The sequence below is a fragment of the Phyllobates terribilis genome, unplaced genomic scaffold (genome assembly GCF_046119375.1).
Source record: "Phyllobates terribilis strain yellow unplaced genomic scaffold, ASM4611937v1 Scaffold_8__6_contigs__length_399053987, whole genome shotgun sequence".
Classification (NCBI taxonomy): domain Eukaryota; kingdom Metazoa; phylum Chordata; class Amphibia; order Anura; family Dendrobatidae; genus Phyllobates; species Phyllobates terribilis.
Genome location: NW_027362768.1, coordinates 394927505 through 394941447, shown reverse-complemented (window position 1 = coordinate 394941447; position 13943 = coordinate 394927505). Strand labels below are relative to the sequence as shown.

At 49.8% G+C, this 13943-nt stretch overlaps 1 protein-coding gene across 3 annotated transcripts in view; it reads left to right on the top strand.

Annotated features, from left to right (window-relative positions):
- The window catches only part of GGA1 (golgi associated, gamma adaptin ear containing, ARF binding protein 1), a 146405-nt gene that overhangs the window by 121135 nt on the left and 11327 nt on the right, over positions 1-13943 (top strand). For all 3 annotated transcript variants that reach the window (XM_073645220.1, XM_073645221.1, XM_073645222.1), the window contains exons 12-13: positions 3281-3342; positions 6028-6176. In XM_073645220.1, the coding sequence (XP_073501321.1) occupies positions 3281-3342; positions 6028-6176 (211 nt within the window). The remainder of the gene's footprint in view (positions 1-3280; positions 3343-6027; positions 6177-13943) is intronic.

Genomic DNA, 13943 nt, shown 5'->3' with positions numbered 1-13943 from the left:
CACATTCAATGAATTTAGACCGCATCTCTTGTACTCTCTGTTCTTGGATTTCACAGTCTGACACTATCTGTTCAACCCTTTTGAATTGTGATTTGGGTATAGGTTTTTTTATATGGGCGCTACATGGCCGAATCGTCTATACCAATCCTCTTTTCCAATCATACTCCATACTGTGGAAAAGATTTATAGAGGATATTTTCTGCATCTGGGGTGGCCCTTTAGAAACCCTGGAAGCCTTCTTTGTTCACTTGAACTCCGCCTGGCCTGACTTAGGTTTCGCCGTAACCTACGATAACCACAGGGTAAGATTTCTTCATACAATGGTAATCAAGGATATGGACGGTTTTCTCTCTTTTACACCCTTTGTTAATCCTGACACTATCAATTTTTTGGATCTCACATTATTTTCAATAGGAGAGAATATCTGCACCAAAACATACTTTAAAGATGTCGACACAAACACCTACATTCATTTTAAAAGCGTCCATTACTCTAAATGGCTAAAAAATATTCCTAGAAACCAATTCTATAGGATTAGAAGGAATTGTACTCACAAAGACGCCTTTATAGCACAATCTAGCACTCTTACTAACAGGCTTATAAACCAGGGATACCCCGGTAATCTCATCAAAAAGCAGATCTGGAGGCTTTAAATATAGAGGATAGGGATCGTCTATTGATAGGTAAAGAAATAACTAAAAATACCAAGGAGAGTAATTATTCCTTCAATTTCATAACTTCCTACAACAAATCTCATGGACAAATGCGGAAAATACTAGAAGATAATTGGAAAATTCTTCTAGATGATCCCATACTGAAAAAGATCCTGCCTAAAAAAACGGGTATTACTATTAGGCGTGACCCCACACGAAGAAACATCATAGCTCCGAGTAGGATAAGGAATACGACAAAGAACAGCTGTATGACGCCTATAACATCCTGAAAAGGGGTCTTCAAATGTGGCCACAGAAAATGTCTATGCTGTAAAAGTATCACACATGGTCTCACTCACTTTCAATCAAAGACTAATATGGAGATGTTTGAGATCATATCTCACCTGCAGTTCTACCTTCGTTATCTATCTGATAGAATGCAGCTGTAACGAGCAGTATGTGGGACGAGCGATACAGCCGCTCCACCTGCGCCTCTCTCCCACAGCGCAATGTTCTGAAAGGCTTTCCTAAACAAGGTCTCTCTACACATTGCACAATGGTATTATTATTATTATTATTATTTATTATGATAAAGATGTTTTAAGTCTGAAGATCAGCCCCATTGATCAAATTCCCAAGAATTATCCTGATAGACTCCAAGAACTAAACAGAAAGGAAATGTATTGGATTTACAGACTGAATACTCTTAAGCCCTTTGGTCTGAATGACGTCTCTGAAGTTTTTTTATAGTTAATATTGTTTTTTATATATCCACACATAAATCTGTGTTTTTACATTCGTCATAGTTTTTACTGACACACATATTATGTTCCTGTATAATCCTGCGCGCCATTATAAATATTCCCTCTTTTATGGTTTCCTTTTTGGAGCAGTACAACTCTTACGCACATGGTAGCGCTCTGCTGGTTGCCACAATCACACACCTCTCTCCTTCTACGCCACCGCGCGTCAGGGGGTTCACGACCTGTCTGTGTGTCCTTCATCGGTGCCGCGGCCTCTGCACTACATCGCGGCGTTTTCTCGGGGTCCTATTACTACACACTAGGTCTCTATGTCAGATCACCTGTTCCTTGTACCATTCCTCCGCTGATAGAGGATATTACAGGCTATATTTTTACACGGGGGTACTTTTTATTTTTATTTTGTTCCTTCGTTTCCCATCTCCCTTTATGAACAACATCTGATGGGTGAATTCTCATTAGAGATCTTAATGTTATATATATATTTATATTGCTCTTACCTGGTGTGAACGCTTACTTATTAGTAAGTAATATTCCTTTCATCTATTTACTCCATTTGACTATTCTGTATATTGATTATACATCTCTACACTACATTATCTGTAATACGTGTCTTAATACGTGTTTTTTATGCTCTTTATATTGGTGACACTCATTGATAAAGTTTTGTTGAAGGTTTTTGCACACGGCCTCAGGTGCAAAGGTTATGTGGTTGTTTTTTCCTCACTTTGTCTGTATATAAATGGAGTGTTTCCGTGCATGCATTGCTATAGCTGTTGGTGCCCTGATGAAGGGGTGTGGAACACCCAGAAACGCGTCGGCATTTACCAATACACAAGGATTTTATTATATGGTCCTGACTTGAGGATTTTTCAGCTTCGCGGACGTATATCTCTACCTTCACCGCCTTTGGACTTTGCTGGAACTGTAAGATGCTGTGTTTTTGAAGCAGAAAATACATGCAGCGTCAAAAACGCACCAAAATCTCATCATGTGAACATAGGCATAGAGGAGTGGCTCAACTCCAAGTTCTAGAAAAAGCGGCTTCCGAATTGGCGCTGCCTGTATATACTTATGTGGACTTCTCAGGAAACCTGCCAGCTCCTACGAACATAATAAAAATAGTAGCAATGACCAAAATAGATCGCTAGCAATTCAGTGGGCTCTTTTCCTGAGGGTCACAGCTGATGTAGTGGAGGGATAAGAAGTCTCAGCTCTAAATCCAGAAAAAGCTGTGAGGCTGGAGGGTGGAGCTGCGGGCGATGTCCGAGGGTGGAGCTGCGGGCGGTGTCCGAGGGTGGAGCTGCGGGCGATGTCGGAGGGTGGAGCTGCGGGCGATGTCCGAGGGTGGAGCTGCGGCGGTGTCTGAGGGCGGAGCTGCGGCGGTGTCTGAGGGCGGAGCTGCGGGCGGTGTCTGAGGGCGGAGCTGCGGGCGGTGTCTGAGGGCGGAGCTGCGGGCGGTGTCTGAGGGCGGAGCTGCGGGCGGTGTCTGAGGGCGGAGCTGCGGGCGGTGTCTGAGGGCGGAGCTGCGGGCGGTGTCGGAAGGCCGGAGCTGCGGGCGGTGTCGGAAGGCCGGAGCTGCGGGCGGTGTCGGAGGGTGGAGCTGCGGGCGGTGTTTGAGGGTGGAGCTGCGGGCGGTGTTTGAGGGTGGAGCTGCGGGCGGTGTTTGAGGGCGGAGCTGCGGGCGGTGTCGGAGGGCGGAGCTGCGGGCGGTGTCGGAAGGCCGGAGCTGCGGGCGGTGTCGGAAGGCCGGAGCTGCGGGCGGTGTCGAAAGGGCGGAGCTACGGGCGGTGTCCAGATGATTGACTGTGATCTGTAGAAGGATGTTACTGACTGTCATTCACCTTTCTGCATTATCTAATCTAGGATTAAACGACCCCGTTCCCCCTGCACAGACTCGGGATTCTTCGTCGTGGAATAGCTTTCAGGTAATAATAATAATTTTTATTTCTATTCCGCCATCATATTCCACAGCACTTTACAATTCAGAGGGAACTTGTACAAAAAAATAAGACAATCCAGAGTAACACCTTGGTCTGCACTCCTCCTGGTATGTGTTGAACTATCTATGAAGAAATATGGGAGACACGAAAGGTAAGAAAGTGCTTGTCATGTATGGTCCAGCCATCATTATAATAGATATGGGCATTCATATAACGCTGCATGAACCTGTCACCAGTATACACATGTAGTGCTACGTAGTGCATGGAGACTGTGGAAACAGATGATAGGAGGGACCAGATTCTGAGGACAAGTTTAAAAGGGAGAACAGGGAAGAATTAGATTAGTGAGGGGAGATAATAGACCGGTCTAAAAATAATAGTTTTTTTAGAACATGATTAGAACTGTGGATACTGGGAACTAACTAATTTGTTTGGGGCAGTACATTCCAGAGAACTGGCGCAGCATGAGAGAAGTCCTGGAGGCATAAGTTGGATGTTCGACTTAGAGGATGTCAGTCTTAAATCATTAGCAGAACGGAAAGGAAGGGTACAGTGGTAAACAGAACTAAGGGATGCGATGCAGGGTGTTGCAGAACTGTGGACAGCTTTGTGGTGAGAGTGATAAATTTATGTTGTACTCTGTAGCGGATGGGTAAGCAGTGCAGTGACTGGCACAGAGTGGAGGCATCGGTGTAGCGGTTGGACACAAATATGACCCTGGCTGCTGCATTCAGGTTACATTGTAGAGGGAACAATTTAGTAAGAGCGAGACCCAGTAGAGGGTTGCCATACTCCAGATGAGAATGTAGAAGAGCAACAGTAAGAGTTTTTACAGAGTCAAAGGTGAGAAAAGATCAGATTCTTGAGATGTTTTTGAGGTCCAGGTGACATAAGCGAATGATGTATAGGGTGTGAAGGAAAGATCTGACTCACATATAACTCCAAGCGGGCGTGTTGCTGGGGAGTTATGGTAGAATGGTAGAACCACCTACGGAAATGGCAATATCTGGTATAGGTAGGTTAGTAGAGGGGGAAACACGAGGTGTTCAGTTTTGGAAAGTATCAGTTTTAGATAAAGGAAGGACATGATGTTTGAGAAGGCGGACAACACAGTCACTGGTGTTTTATGTTAATGCAGGGTGATAGTGGAATACATGTATAATTGGGTGTCATCAGCATAGAGATGGTACTGAAATCTGCTTATTGGTTTGTCCAATATGAGCAGTGTGTAGAGAAAAGTGGAGGGGACCCAGGACTGAACCCTGACGGAGGAGGTTATCTAGGACTGAACTCAGGGGAACCCCACAATAAGGAGGGGACCTAGAACTGAATCCTGAGGAACCCCAACAGTAAGAGGAGGGGACCCAGGACTGAACTCTGAGGAACCCTGACGGAGGAGGTTATCTAGGACTGAACTCAGAGAAACCCCACAATAAGGAGGGGACCTAGAACAGAATCCTGAGGAACCCCAACAGTAAGAGGAGGGGACCCAGGACTGAACCCTGAGGAATTCCGACAGTAAGAGGAGGGGACTTAGGAGGGAGCCCCGACAAGAAGAGAAGGGGACCTAGGAATGAACCCAGAGGAACCCCGACAATAAGAGGGGACCTAGGACTGAACCTTGGGGAACCCCAACACTAAGGGGAAGAGGAGAAGATGAATATCTAGAAAATGAGAGACAGCAGGAGTGGTTATAGAGGTAGGAGGAGAGAACCAAGAGAGTGCGGACATAGTGAGGAGTTGCTGGTGATCTGCGGTGTCAGATGCTGCAGAGATACAGGAGAATCAGAAGGGAGCGGTAACCAGTAGATGGAGCTGTTCATATATCGTTAGAGACTAAGAAAGTGCAATTTCTGTAGTGTAAGGAGCGAAAACCAAATTGTGAAGGGTCAAGAAGAAAGTGATCTTCAAGATATTATCAGACGAGTGTGGCTGAAGCGTTTCAGGACTTGAGATGAGCAGGTGATTAGAATCCGGTCTGTAGGTAGCAGAGCAGATCTGGTTGAGTAATGTGTTTTTAGTAAAAGGTATTTGGCTGCATTTTTTGAAGGAGGAGGGAAAATACATGACCAAAGAGGGGAGCAGGTGAGAGGAAATAGGATGACTGGTCGTAGGGTGAGAGGAAATAGGGTGACTGGTCGTAGGGTGAGAGGAAATAGGGTGACTGGTCGTAGGGTGGGAGGAAATAGGATGACTGGTCGTAGGGTGAGAGGAAATAGGGTGACTGGTCGTAGGGTGAGAAGAAGTGAGGAACCTTTGAATGTCTTTTTCTGTGACCGTTTCAAAGACATAAAGTGAACTTGAAGTGAGGGAGGGAAGATGATACCTGACATTAGGTTATTGGGAGAAATTTTCATGTCGGATGTAATGTCAAGAAAATGAGCACAAGTGCGCACACAGGGAGTCACAACATGTTCACTCGGGCGTACAATTGTTCTTGGCCCAATCACATTTTAATTTGCCGGTCTGTATTTTCGGCAAGGCGGTGATTTATTGTGGAAGTATCGAGGTCTGGAACCTTCCAATGTATTTCTTCTATTAGGAGATATTTACCGATAGTTCTGTGCCGAGTGGATCTGTCACTGTAGTGATTTCTTGTTTTGGGACTTTTGATATGATCACTTTTTGCAGGGCACACACTCATTATACCATTATTTCAATCTTTTTCAGTCTTCAGAACCAAATCATGAAGCTGCTGAGAAGGTCACAACCACTGTACAGAATGCAGCACCGTCTAACAAAGCTTTGGAGGAGCTGGACCTACTGGGAAAGACACTGCTGCAGCAATCGCTGCCACCCAATGCCCTGCACATGCCCTGGTGAGATTAGCCAAGCCTAATGGCTGCTTCTACCCTGATCATAGGCGGATTATAATGAGGGCAATATGGGCTACCGCCCGGGGCCCACAGGCTCCAGGGGGCCCATGAATTGCTCCCATTATAATGCGCATTTTTTTCAGTCACCGCCGCGCTGGCCGAAGGTTTAGATGATCACCGCTGCGGGCCCGCAGCTGTAGGCGGTTTGAATCATTCTGTGTCGTCCCGCCCTGCCAGTGCCACATGACGCTCCCATCTGGCCGCCACGGCTGTATATTCACTAGCACGGGCGTGCAGTTTAAATGCTGTTGGTACCGCCCTGCCTGATGTCATGTGGCAGGGCAGTCCCAACATCATTTAAATTTCCCGCCGGCGCTAGTGCATATACAGGGCTGCGTGATGCAGCCAGCGTGTCTGTGAGTGGCTGCTTTGAACTTTGGGACCGCCCTGCCACATGACGTCAAGCAGGGCGGTCCCAAAGTTCAAAGCAGCCACTCAAAGACACGCTGCATCACGCAGCCGCTCCCATCCGGCCAGCTGCAGATCCACCAGGGTGGGCAGTTTGAATGATGCTGGGACCGCCCTGCCACATGACGTCAGGCAGGGCCCAGCATACACAGGGGCGCGGCATACAGGCAGACAGTGGCGGGGGGGCCCCCGGACCACTCCCCCAGCAGCTGCACACGGCCGCTACTTCTTCTTCGGCCGGGCCAGCACTGCAGCAGTTAACTTCCCTGTGCTGGCCCGGCCGCGTCACAGCTAGGAGACACGGCCCTGTGCGTGGCCATGTCTCCTAGCTGTGACGTCACGCAGTGCGCGCCCGGCCTGCACTGCTGCACCGGAGAGGAGCAGGAGGACTGGAGCCGAGCCGGGGGATGGTGAGTGTGTGAAACTGTGTGAGAGTGAGTGTGTGTGTGTGATTGAGTGAGTGAGTGAGTGTGTGTGTGCAGGCAGACATAATTGTGTGATGTCTGTTTATATGTATTTTTGTGTTTCAAATGTGTTTATGCGTATATGTTTGTGTGTGTGCGTGACTGCGTGCAGCCCCCTGCTGTGTATAGATGGCGCCATGCACGGCCCCCTGCTGTGTATAGATGGCGCCGTGTGGCCCCCTGCTGTGTATAGATGACGCCGTGCGGCCTCCCGCTGTGTATAGATGGCGCCGTGCGGCCTCCCGCTGTGTATAGATGGCGCCGTGCGGCCTCCTGCTGTGTATAGATGGCGCCGTGCGGCCTCCTGCTGTGTATAGATGGCGCCGTGCGGCCTCCCGCTGTGTATAGATGGCGCCGTGCGGCCTCCTGCTGTGTATAGATGGTGCCGTGCGGCCTCCTGGTGTGTATAGATGGCGCCGTGCGGCCTCCCGCTGTGTATAGATGACGCCGTGCGGCCTCCCGCTGTGTATAGATGGCGCCGTGCGGCCTCCCGCTGTGTATAGATGGCGCCGTGCGGCCTCCTGCTGTGTATAGATGGCGCCGTGCGGCCTCCTGCTGTGTATAGATGGCGCCGTGCGGCCTCCCGCTGTGTATAGATGGCGCCGTGCGGCCTCCTGCTGTGTATAGATGGTGCCGTGTGGCCTCCCGCTGTGTATAGATGGCGCCGTGCGGCCTCCCGCTGTGTATAGATGGCGCCGTGCGGCCTCCCGCTGTGTATAGATGACGCCGTGCGTTAACTTCCCTGTGCTGGCCCGGCCGCGTCACAGCTAGGAGACACGGCCCTGTGCGTGGCCATGTCTCCTAGCTGTGACGTCACGCAGTGCGCGCCCGGCCTGCACTGCTGCACCGGAGAGGAGCAGGAGGACTGGAGCCGAGCCGGGGGATGGTGAGTGTGTGAAACTGTGTGAGAGTGAGTGTGTGTGTGTGATTGAGTGAGTGAGTGAGTGAGTGAGTGTGTGTGTGCAGGCAGACATAATTGTGTGATGTCTGTTTATATGTATTTTTGTGTTTCAAATGTGTTTATGCGTATATGTTTGTGTGTGTGCGTGACTGCGTGCAGCCCCCTGCTGTGTATAGATGGCGCCATGCACGGCCCCCTGCTGTGTATAGATGGCGCCGTGCGGCCTCCCGCTGTGTATAGATGACGCCGTGCGGCCTCCCGCTGTGTATAGATGACGCCGTGCGGCCTCCCACTGTGTATAGATGGCGCCGTGCGACCTCCCGCTGTGTATAGATGGCGCCGTGCGACCTCCCGCTGTGTATAGATGGCGCCGTGTGGCCTCCTGCTGTGTATAGATGGCGCCGTGCGGCCTCCCGCTGTGTATAGATGGCGCCGTGTGGCCTCCCGCTGTGTATAGATGGCGCCGTGCGGCCTCCCGCTGTGTATAGATGGCGCCGTGCGGCCTCCTGCTGTGTATAGATGGCTACGTGTGCTCCATATTGAGTCATACAACTAATGTCAGGCTGTATGCCCACGATGCAGAAATGCTCCGGATTTTTTTTGAGCGTTTTTGCATCTCCCCTGGCAGAAAAAACTCATGCGGATTGTACATGCGGATTGTACATGCGGATTGTACATGCATTTTCCTGCCAGGGACTTGCTGATGTGACGCGTTCTTCACATGCATTTCCGCATTCGAGTTGACAAGCGATTTTAGCATCACTTGGAAAGTGCTTGACAACTTGGTCACACTATATAAATCCATGCAACCATCATGTATTTATATAGTGTGACCGTAAAAGAATGGTAAAAAACAAAAAATATATACTTACCTTCTGATGGCCTGCCGACATCAGCGGTCGCGTGACCCGTCACATGACTAAATGACGTCACGGCAGGTCCTTTTCAGACCATCGTGAGCTGCCGGCAAGCCAGGACGCATCGGGTAAAGACACCGGGGGCCATCAGAAGGTAAGTATAATGTATATTTTTCATTTTATTCTTTTTTTTTACCGGTTCTATGGTACCCGGGTCCGGAGGAGAGTCTCCTCTTCTCCAAACCCGGGTACCATCCGCACATTGAAACACATGGATTCTGCATGTACAGATGCAGTGATGCGGATTCCATGCGTTCCAATGCAAGTCAATGACGGCGAAAATGCAGCACTTCCGCAAAATAATTGGTAGTGCTGCGGATTTTTCCGCAATGATAATCCGCAGCGGAAATTTCCGCAGCATGTGCACAGCACAGTGGATTATCATTGGTGAACATGGCAGACCTTCTACCAAGCGTTTTTTAAGCGTTTCTGCAGCGGAATTGCTTAAAAAATGCATAGTGGGCACACTGCCTAAAACAAAATATTATAATTAATATTGTGCCAAATTAATTTCACGTGAACTATCACATGATCTATCACAGGGGATCATGTGATACATCAGGTGTGTGTGTGTGGGGGGGAGGCGCGCCTTCTAAACTGCCCGGGGCCCTTGCTACTCTTAATCCACCCCTGACCCTGATGGACTGTCTCCTCATGGACAGGCTCATGTCTCTCTGTGTGTCAGCATGTTACTTATTTAGTCTTCATTATTCTACATCTCTTATTATTATTATTTATTATAGCACCATTTATTCCATGGCGCTTTACATGTGAAAAAGGGGTATACATAACAAAAACAAGTACAGAAATCTTGAACAAAAACGCAACGGCAAACTGGTACAGAAGAAGAGGACCCTGCCCGCGAGGGCTCACAGTCTACAAGGGATGGGTGAGGATATAGTAGGTGAGGGTAGAGCTGGTCTTACAGCGGTATGGTGGAGCGAGGACCCTGCCCGCGAGGGCTCACAGTCTACAAGGGATGGGTGAGGATACAGTAGGTGAGGGTAGAGCTGGTCGTGCAGCGGTATGGTGGAGCGAGGACCCTGCCCGCGAGGGCTCACAGTCTACAAGGGATGGGTGAGGATACAGTAGGTGAGGGTAGAGCTGGTCGTGCAGCGGTATGGTGGAGCGAGGACCCTGCCCGCGAGGGCTCACAGTCTACAAGGGATGGGTGAGGATACAGTAGGTGAGGGTAGAGCTGGTCGTGCAGCGGTATGGTGGAGCGAGTACCCTGCCCGCGAGGGCTCACAGTCTACAAGGGATGGGTGAGGATACAGTAGGTGAGGGTAGAGCTGGTCGTGCAGCGGTATGGTGGAGCGAGCACCCTGCCCGCGAGGGCTCACAGTCTACAAGGGATGGGTGAGGATACAGTAGGTGAGGGTAGAGCTGGTCATGCAGCGGTATGGTGGAGCGAGGACCCTGCCCGCGAGGGCTCACAGTCTACAAGGGATGGGTGAGGATACAGTAGGTGAGGGTAGAGCTGGTCGTACAGCGGTATGGTGGAGCGAGGACCCTGCCCGCGAGGGCTCACAGTCTACAAGGGATGGGTGAGGATACAGTAGGTGAGGGTAGAGCTGGTCGTGCAGCGGTATGGTGGAGCAAGCACCCTGCCCGCGAGGGCTCACAGTCTACAAGGGATGGGTGAGGATACAGTAGGTGAGGGTACAGCTGGTCATGCAGCGGTATGGTGGAGCGAGGATCCTGCCCGCGAGGGCTCACAGTCTACAAGGGATGGGTGAGGATACAGTAGGTGAGGGTAGAGCTGGTGGTGCAGCGGTATGGTGGAGCGAGGACCCTGCCCGCGAGGGCTCACAGTCTACAAGGGATGGGTGAGGATACAGTAGGTGAGGGTAGAGCTGGTCGTGCAGCGGTATGGTGGAGCGAGGACCCTGCCCACGAGGGCTCACAGTCTACAAGGGATGGGTGAGAATACAGTAGGTGAGGGTAGAGCTGGTCGTGCAGCGGTAAGGTGGAGCGAGGACCCTGCCCGCGAGGGCTCACAGTCTACAGGGGATGGGTGAGGATACAGTAGGTGAGGGTAGAGCTGGTCGTGTAGACGTATGGTGGAGCGAGGACCCTGCCCGCGAGGGCTCACAGTCTACAAGGGATGGGTGAGGATACAGTAGGTGTGGGTAGAGCTGGTCGTGTAGCGGTATGGTGGAGCGAGGACCCTGCCCGCGAGGGCTCACAATCTACAGGGGATGGGTGAGGATACAGTAGGTGAGGGTAGAGCTGGTCGTGCAGCAGTATGGTGGAGCGAGGGTTAATGCTGGTTGTAGGCTTGTCGGAAGAGGTGGGTCTTCAGGTACCTTTTGAAGGTTTCCACGGTCGGCGAGAGTCTGATGTGTTGGGGTAGAGCGTTCCAGGGTAGGGGGGAAGCACGGGAGAAATCTTGTATACGATTGTGGGAAGAGGAGATAAGAGGGGAGTAGAGAAGAGATCTTGTGAGGATCGGAGGTTGCGTGCAGGTAAGTACCGGTAGACTAGGTCAGAGATGTATGGGGGAGACAGGTTGTGGATGGCTTTGTATGCCATGGTTAGGGTTTTGAACTGGAGTCTCTGGGCAGTGAGGAGCCAGTGAAGGGATTGACAGAGAGGAGAGGCCGGGGAATAGCGGGGGGACAGGTTGATTAGTCGAGCAGCAGAGTTTAGGATAGAATGGAAGGGTGCGAGAGTGTTGGAAGGGAGGCCACAGAGCAGGAGGTTGCAGTAGTCGAGGCAGGAGATGATGAGGGCATGCACTGGTGTTTTTGCAGATTCGTGGTTGAGGAAAGTGCAGACCGGGGAGATATTTTTGAGTTGGAGTCGGCAGGAAGTGGAAAGGGCTTGGATATGAGGTTTGAAGGAGAGATCAGAGTCCAGGGTTACCCCGAGGCAGCGAGCTTGTGGGACTGGGGAAAGTGGACAGCCATGGATTTTGATCTATAGGTCAGTTGGGGGGGCTGAGTGAGATGGGGGGGAAAGATGATGAATTCAGTTTTATCCATGTTAAGTTTTAGAAATCTAGCAGAGAAGAAGGATGAGATGGCGGACAGACATTGTGGGATTCTAGTTAGTAAGGAGGTGATATCAGGTCCAGAGAGGTAGATCTCTGTGTCGTCAGCATAGAGATGATACTTAAATCCGTGTGACTCTATGAGCTGTCCCAGGCCGAAGGTGTAGATTGAGAATAGCAGAGGTCCTAGGACTGAACCTTGGGGGACACCGACAGATAGGGGGTGAGATGAGTAGGTGGGTGTGAGTGAGAAACACTGAAGGTCCTGTCTGTCAAGTATGAGGAGATCCAAGATAAGGCCAAGTCTGTGATGCCGATAGATGAGAGAGTCTGTAGTAAGAGAGAATGGTCCACTGTGTCGAAGGCAGATGACAGGTCTAGGAGGAGGAGGACAGAGTAGTGTCGCTTGGATTTGGCAGTTAGTAAGTCGTTGGTGACTTTAGTCAGGGCAGTTTCAGTGGAGTGATGCGGTCGGAAGCCAGATTGTAAGCGGTCAAAGAGGGAGCAGGAGGAGAGGTGGGAGGACAGTTCAAAATGGACGTGTTGTTCCAGTAGTTTTGAGGCATAGGGGAGAAGTGATATGGGGCGATAGCTAGTCAGAGAGGATGGGTCAAGGGATGGTTTTTTGAGGATGGGTGTGATCGAGGCATGTTTGAAGCATAAGGGAAAGACACCAGTTGTTAGTGACAGGTTGAAGAGGTGGGTTAGAGTTGGGATGAAGACTGTAGTAAGGTTTGGGATGAGGTGGTATGGGATAGGGTCAAGTTCACAGGTGGTGAGGTGTGACTTGGAGAGTAAGGAGGAAAGTTGATCTTCCGTAGTGGCGTAGAAGCTAGTTTTGGAGGAGGAGGATTGAGTAGATATGAGAAGGGGCTGTGGGGACTTTAGGAAAAAGCTTTGTCTGATGGTATCAATCTTCTGCTTGAAGAATGAGGCAAAGTCCTCGGCTGATATGAGAGGAGAGGGAGGAGGCACTGGGGGACGGAGGAGAGAATTGAAAGTGTTGAATAGGTGTTTAGGGTTGTGTGACAGGGAGGATATGAGAGATGAGAAGTAGGTTTGTTTTGCTGCGGTGAGTGTGGACTTGAAAGTAGTGAGGGACTATTTGAATGCGATGAAGTGCTTGTTGGAGTGGGACTTTTTCCATCTCCACTCAGCAACCCTGGAGGCCTGTCTTATGTCCTATATGTAAACCGTATTTTATATGTTTGTTGGCAGTGACAGCTGTGGGTAGAGGATGTCACAACAACTTTTTCTCTCATACAGGTGCATCTCACTAAATTAGAATATCATCAAAAAGTTAATTTATTTCAGTTCTTCAATACAAAAAGTGAAACTCATATATAGAGTCATTACAAACAAAAGTGATTTATTTCAAGTGTTTATTTCTGTTAATGTTGATGATTATGGCTTACAGTCAATGAAAACACAAGTCATTGTGAAGACCCAGAGTCTTCCGTGGGCGTAACAGTACTCAGACAACACAGGGTGAGGGTAAAACAGCATCGCAATACTTTATTGAACCATAAAGCAACCAATAAAAAGATAGAACAGTCCTAGCAAGTACCCAAAATGGTGCAACATTACACAGTCCTTACCCTTCTGCTGGCCCGCCTGGGATAGAACAGCTGTGATTTCGGGGCTTCCAGGGCTGACTACCCCCACGAGTGGCACCCCACTTTTGGCTGGTCCCCAAAGAGAGAAGGTAACGACAAGCTTAGGAAAGTAGCCGAGAGCAGTGAGGTCTGGGGCCAGGTGACCTGATTGTCCCAACCTGGATTCTTCAAGACGTCTCTGAGGGTTCAGCAATGGTCAATGGAGGCGATCTGTATTCCTCCAGCTGGGGCCGAAATCCCCTAAGCTGACATGCTGTAGAATGATCCCGAATAGAGGCAGAGACCCCATTTTTTATAGATCAGTTGTCCTTGCAGCCATCATTTACAGGTCAAGGGTCAGGGACCAAGGTGGAAGGGCTCATGACTCATTGAGCATTTAATTAACTTGCATGGTTTGGTATAATACGTA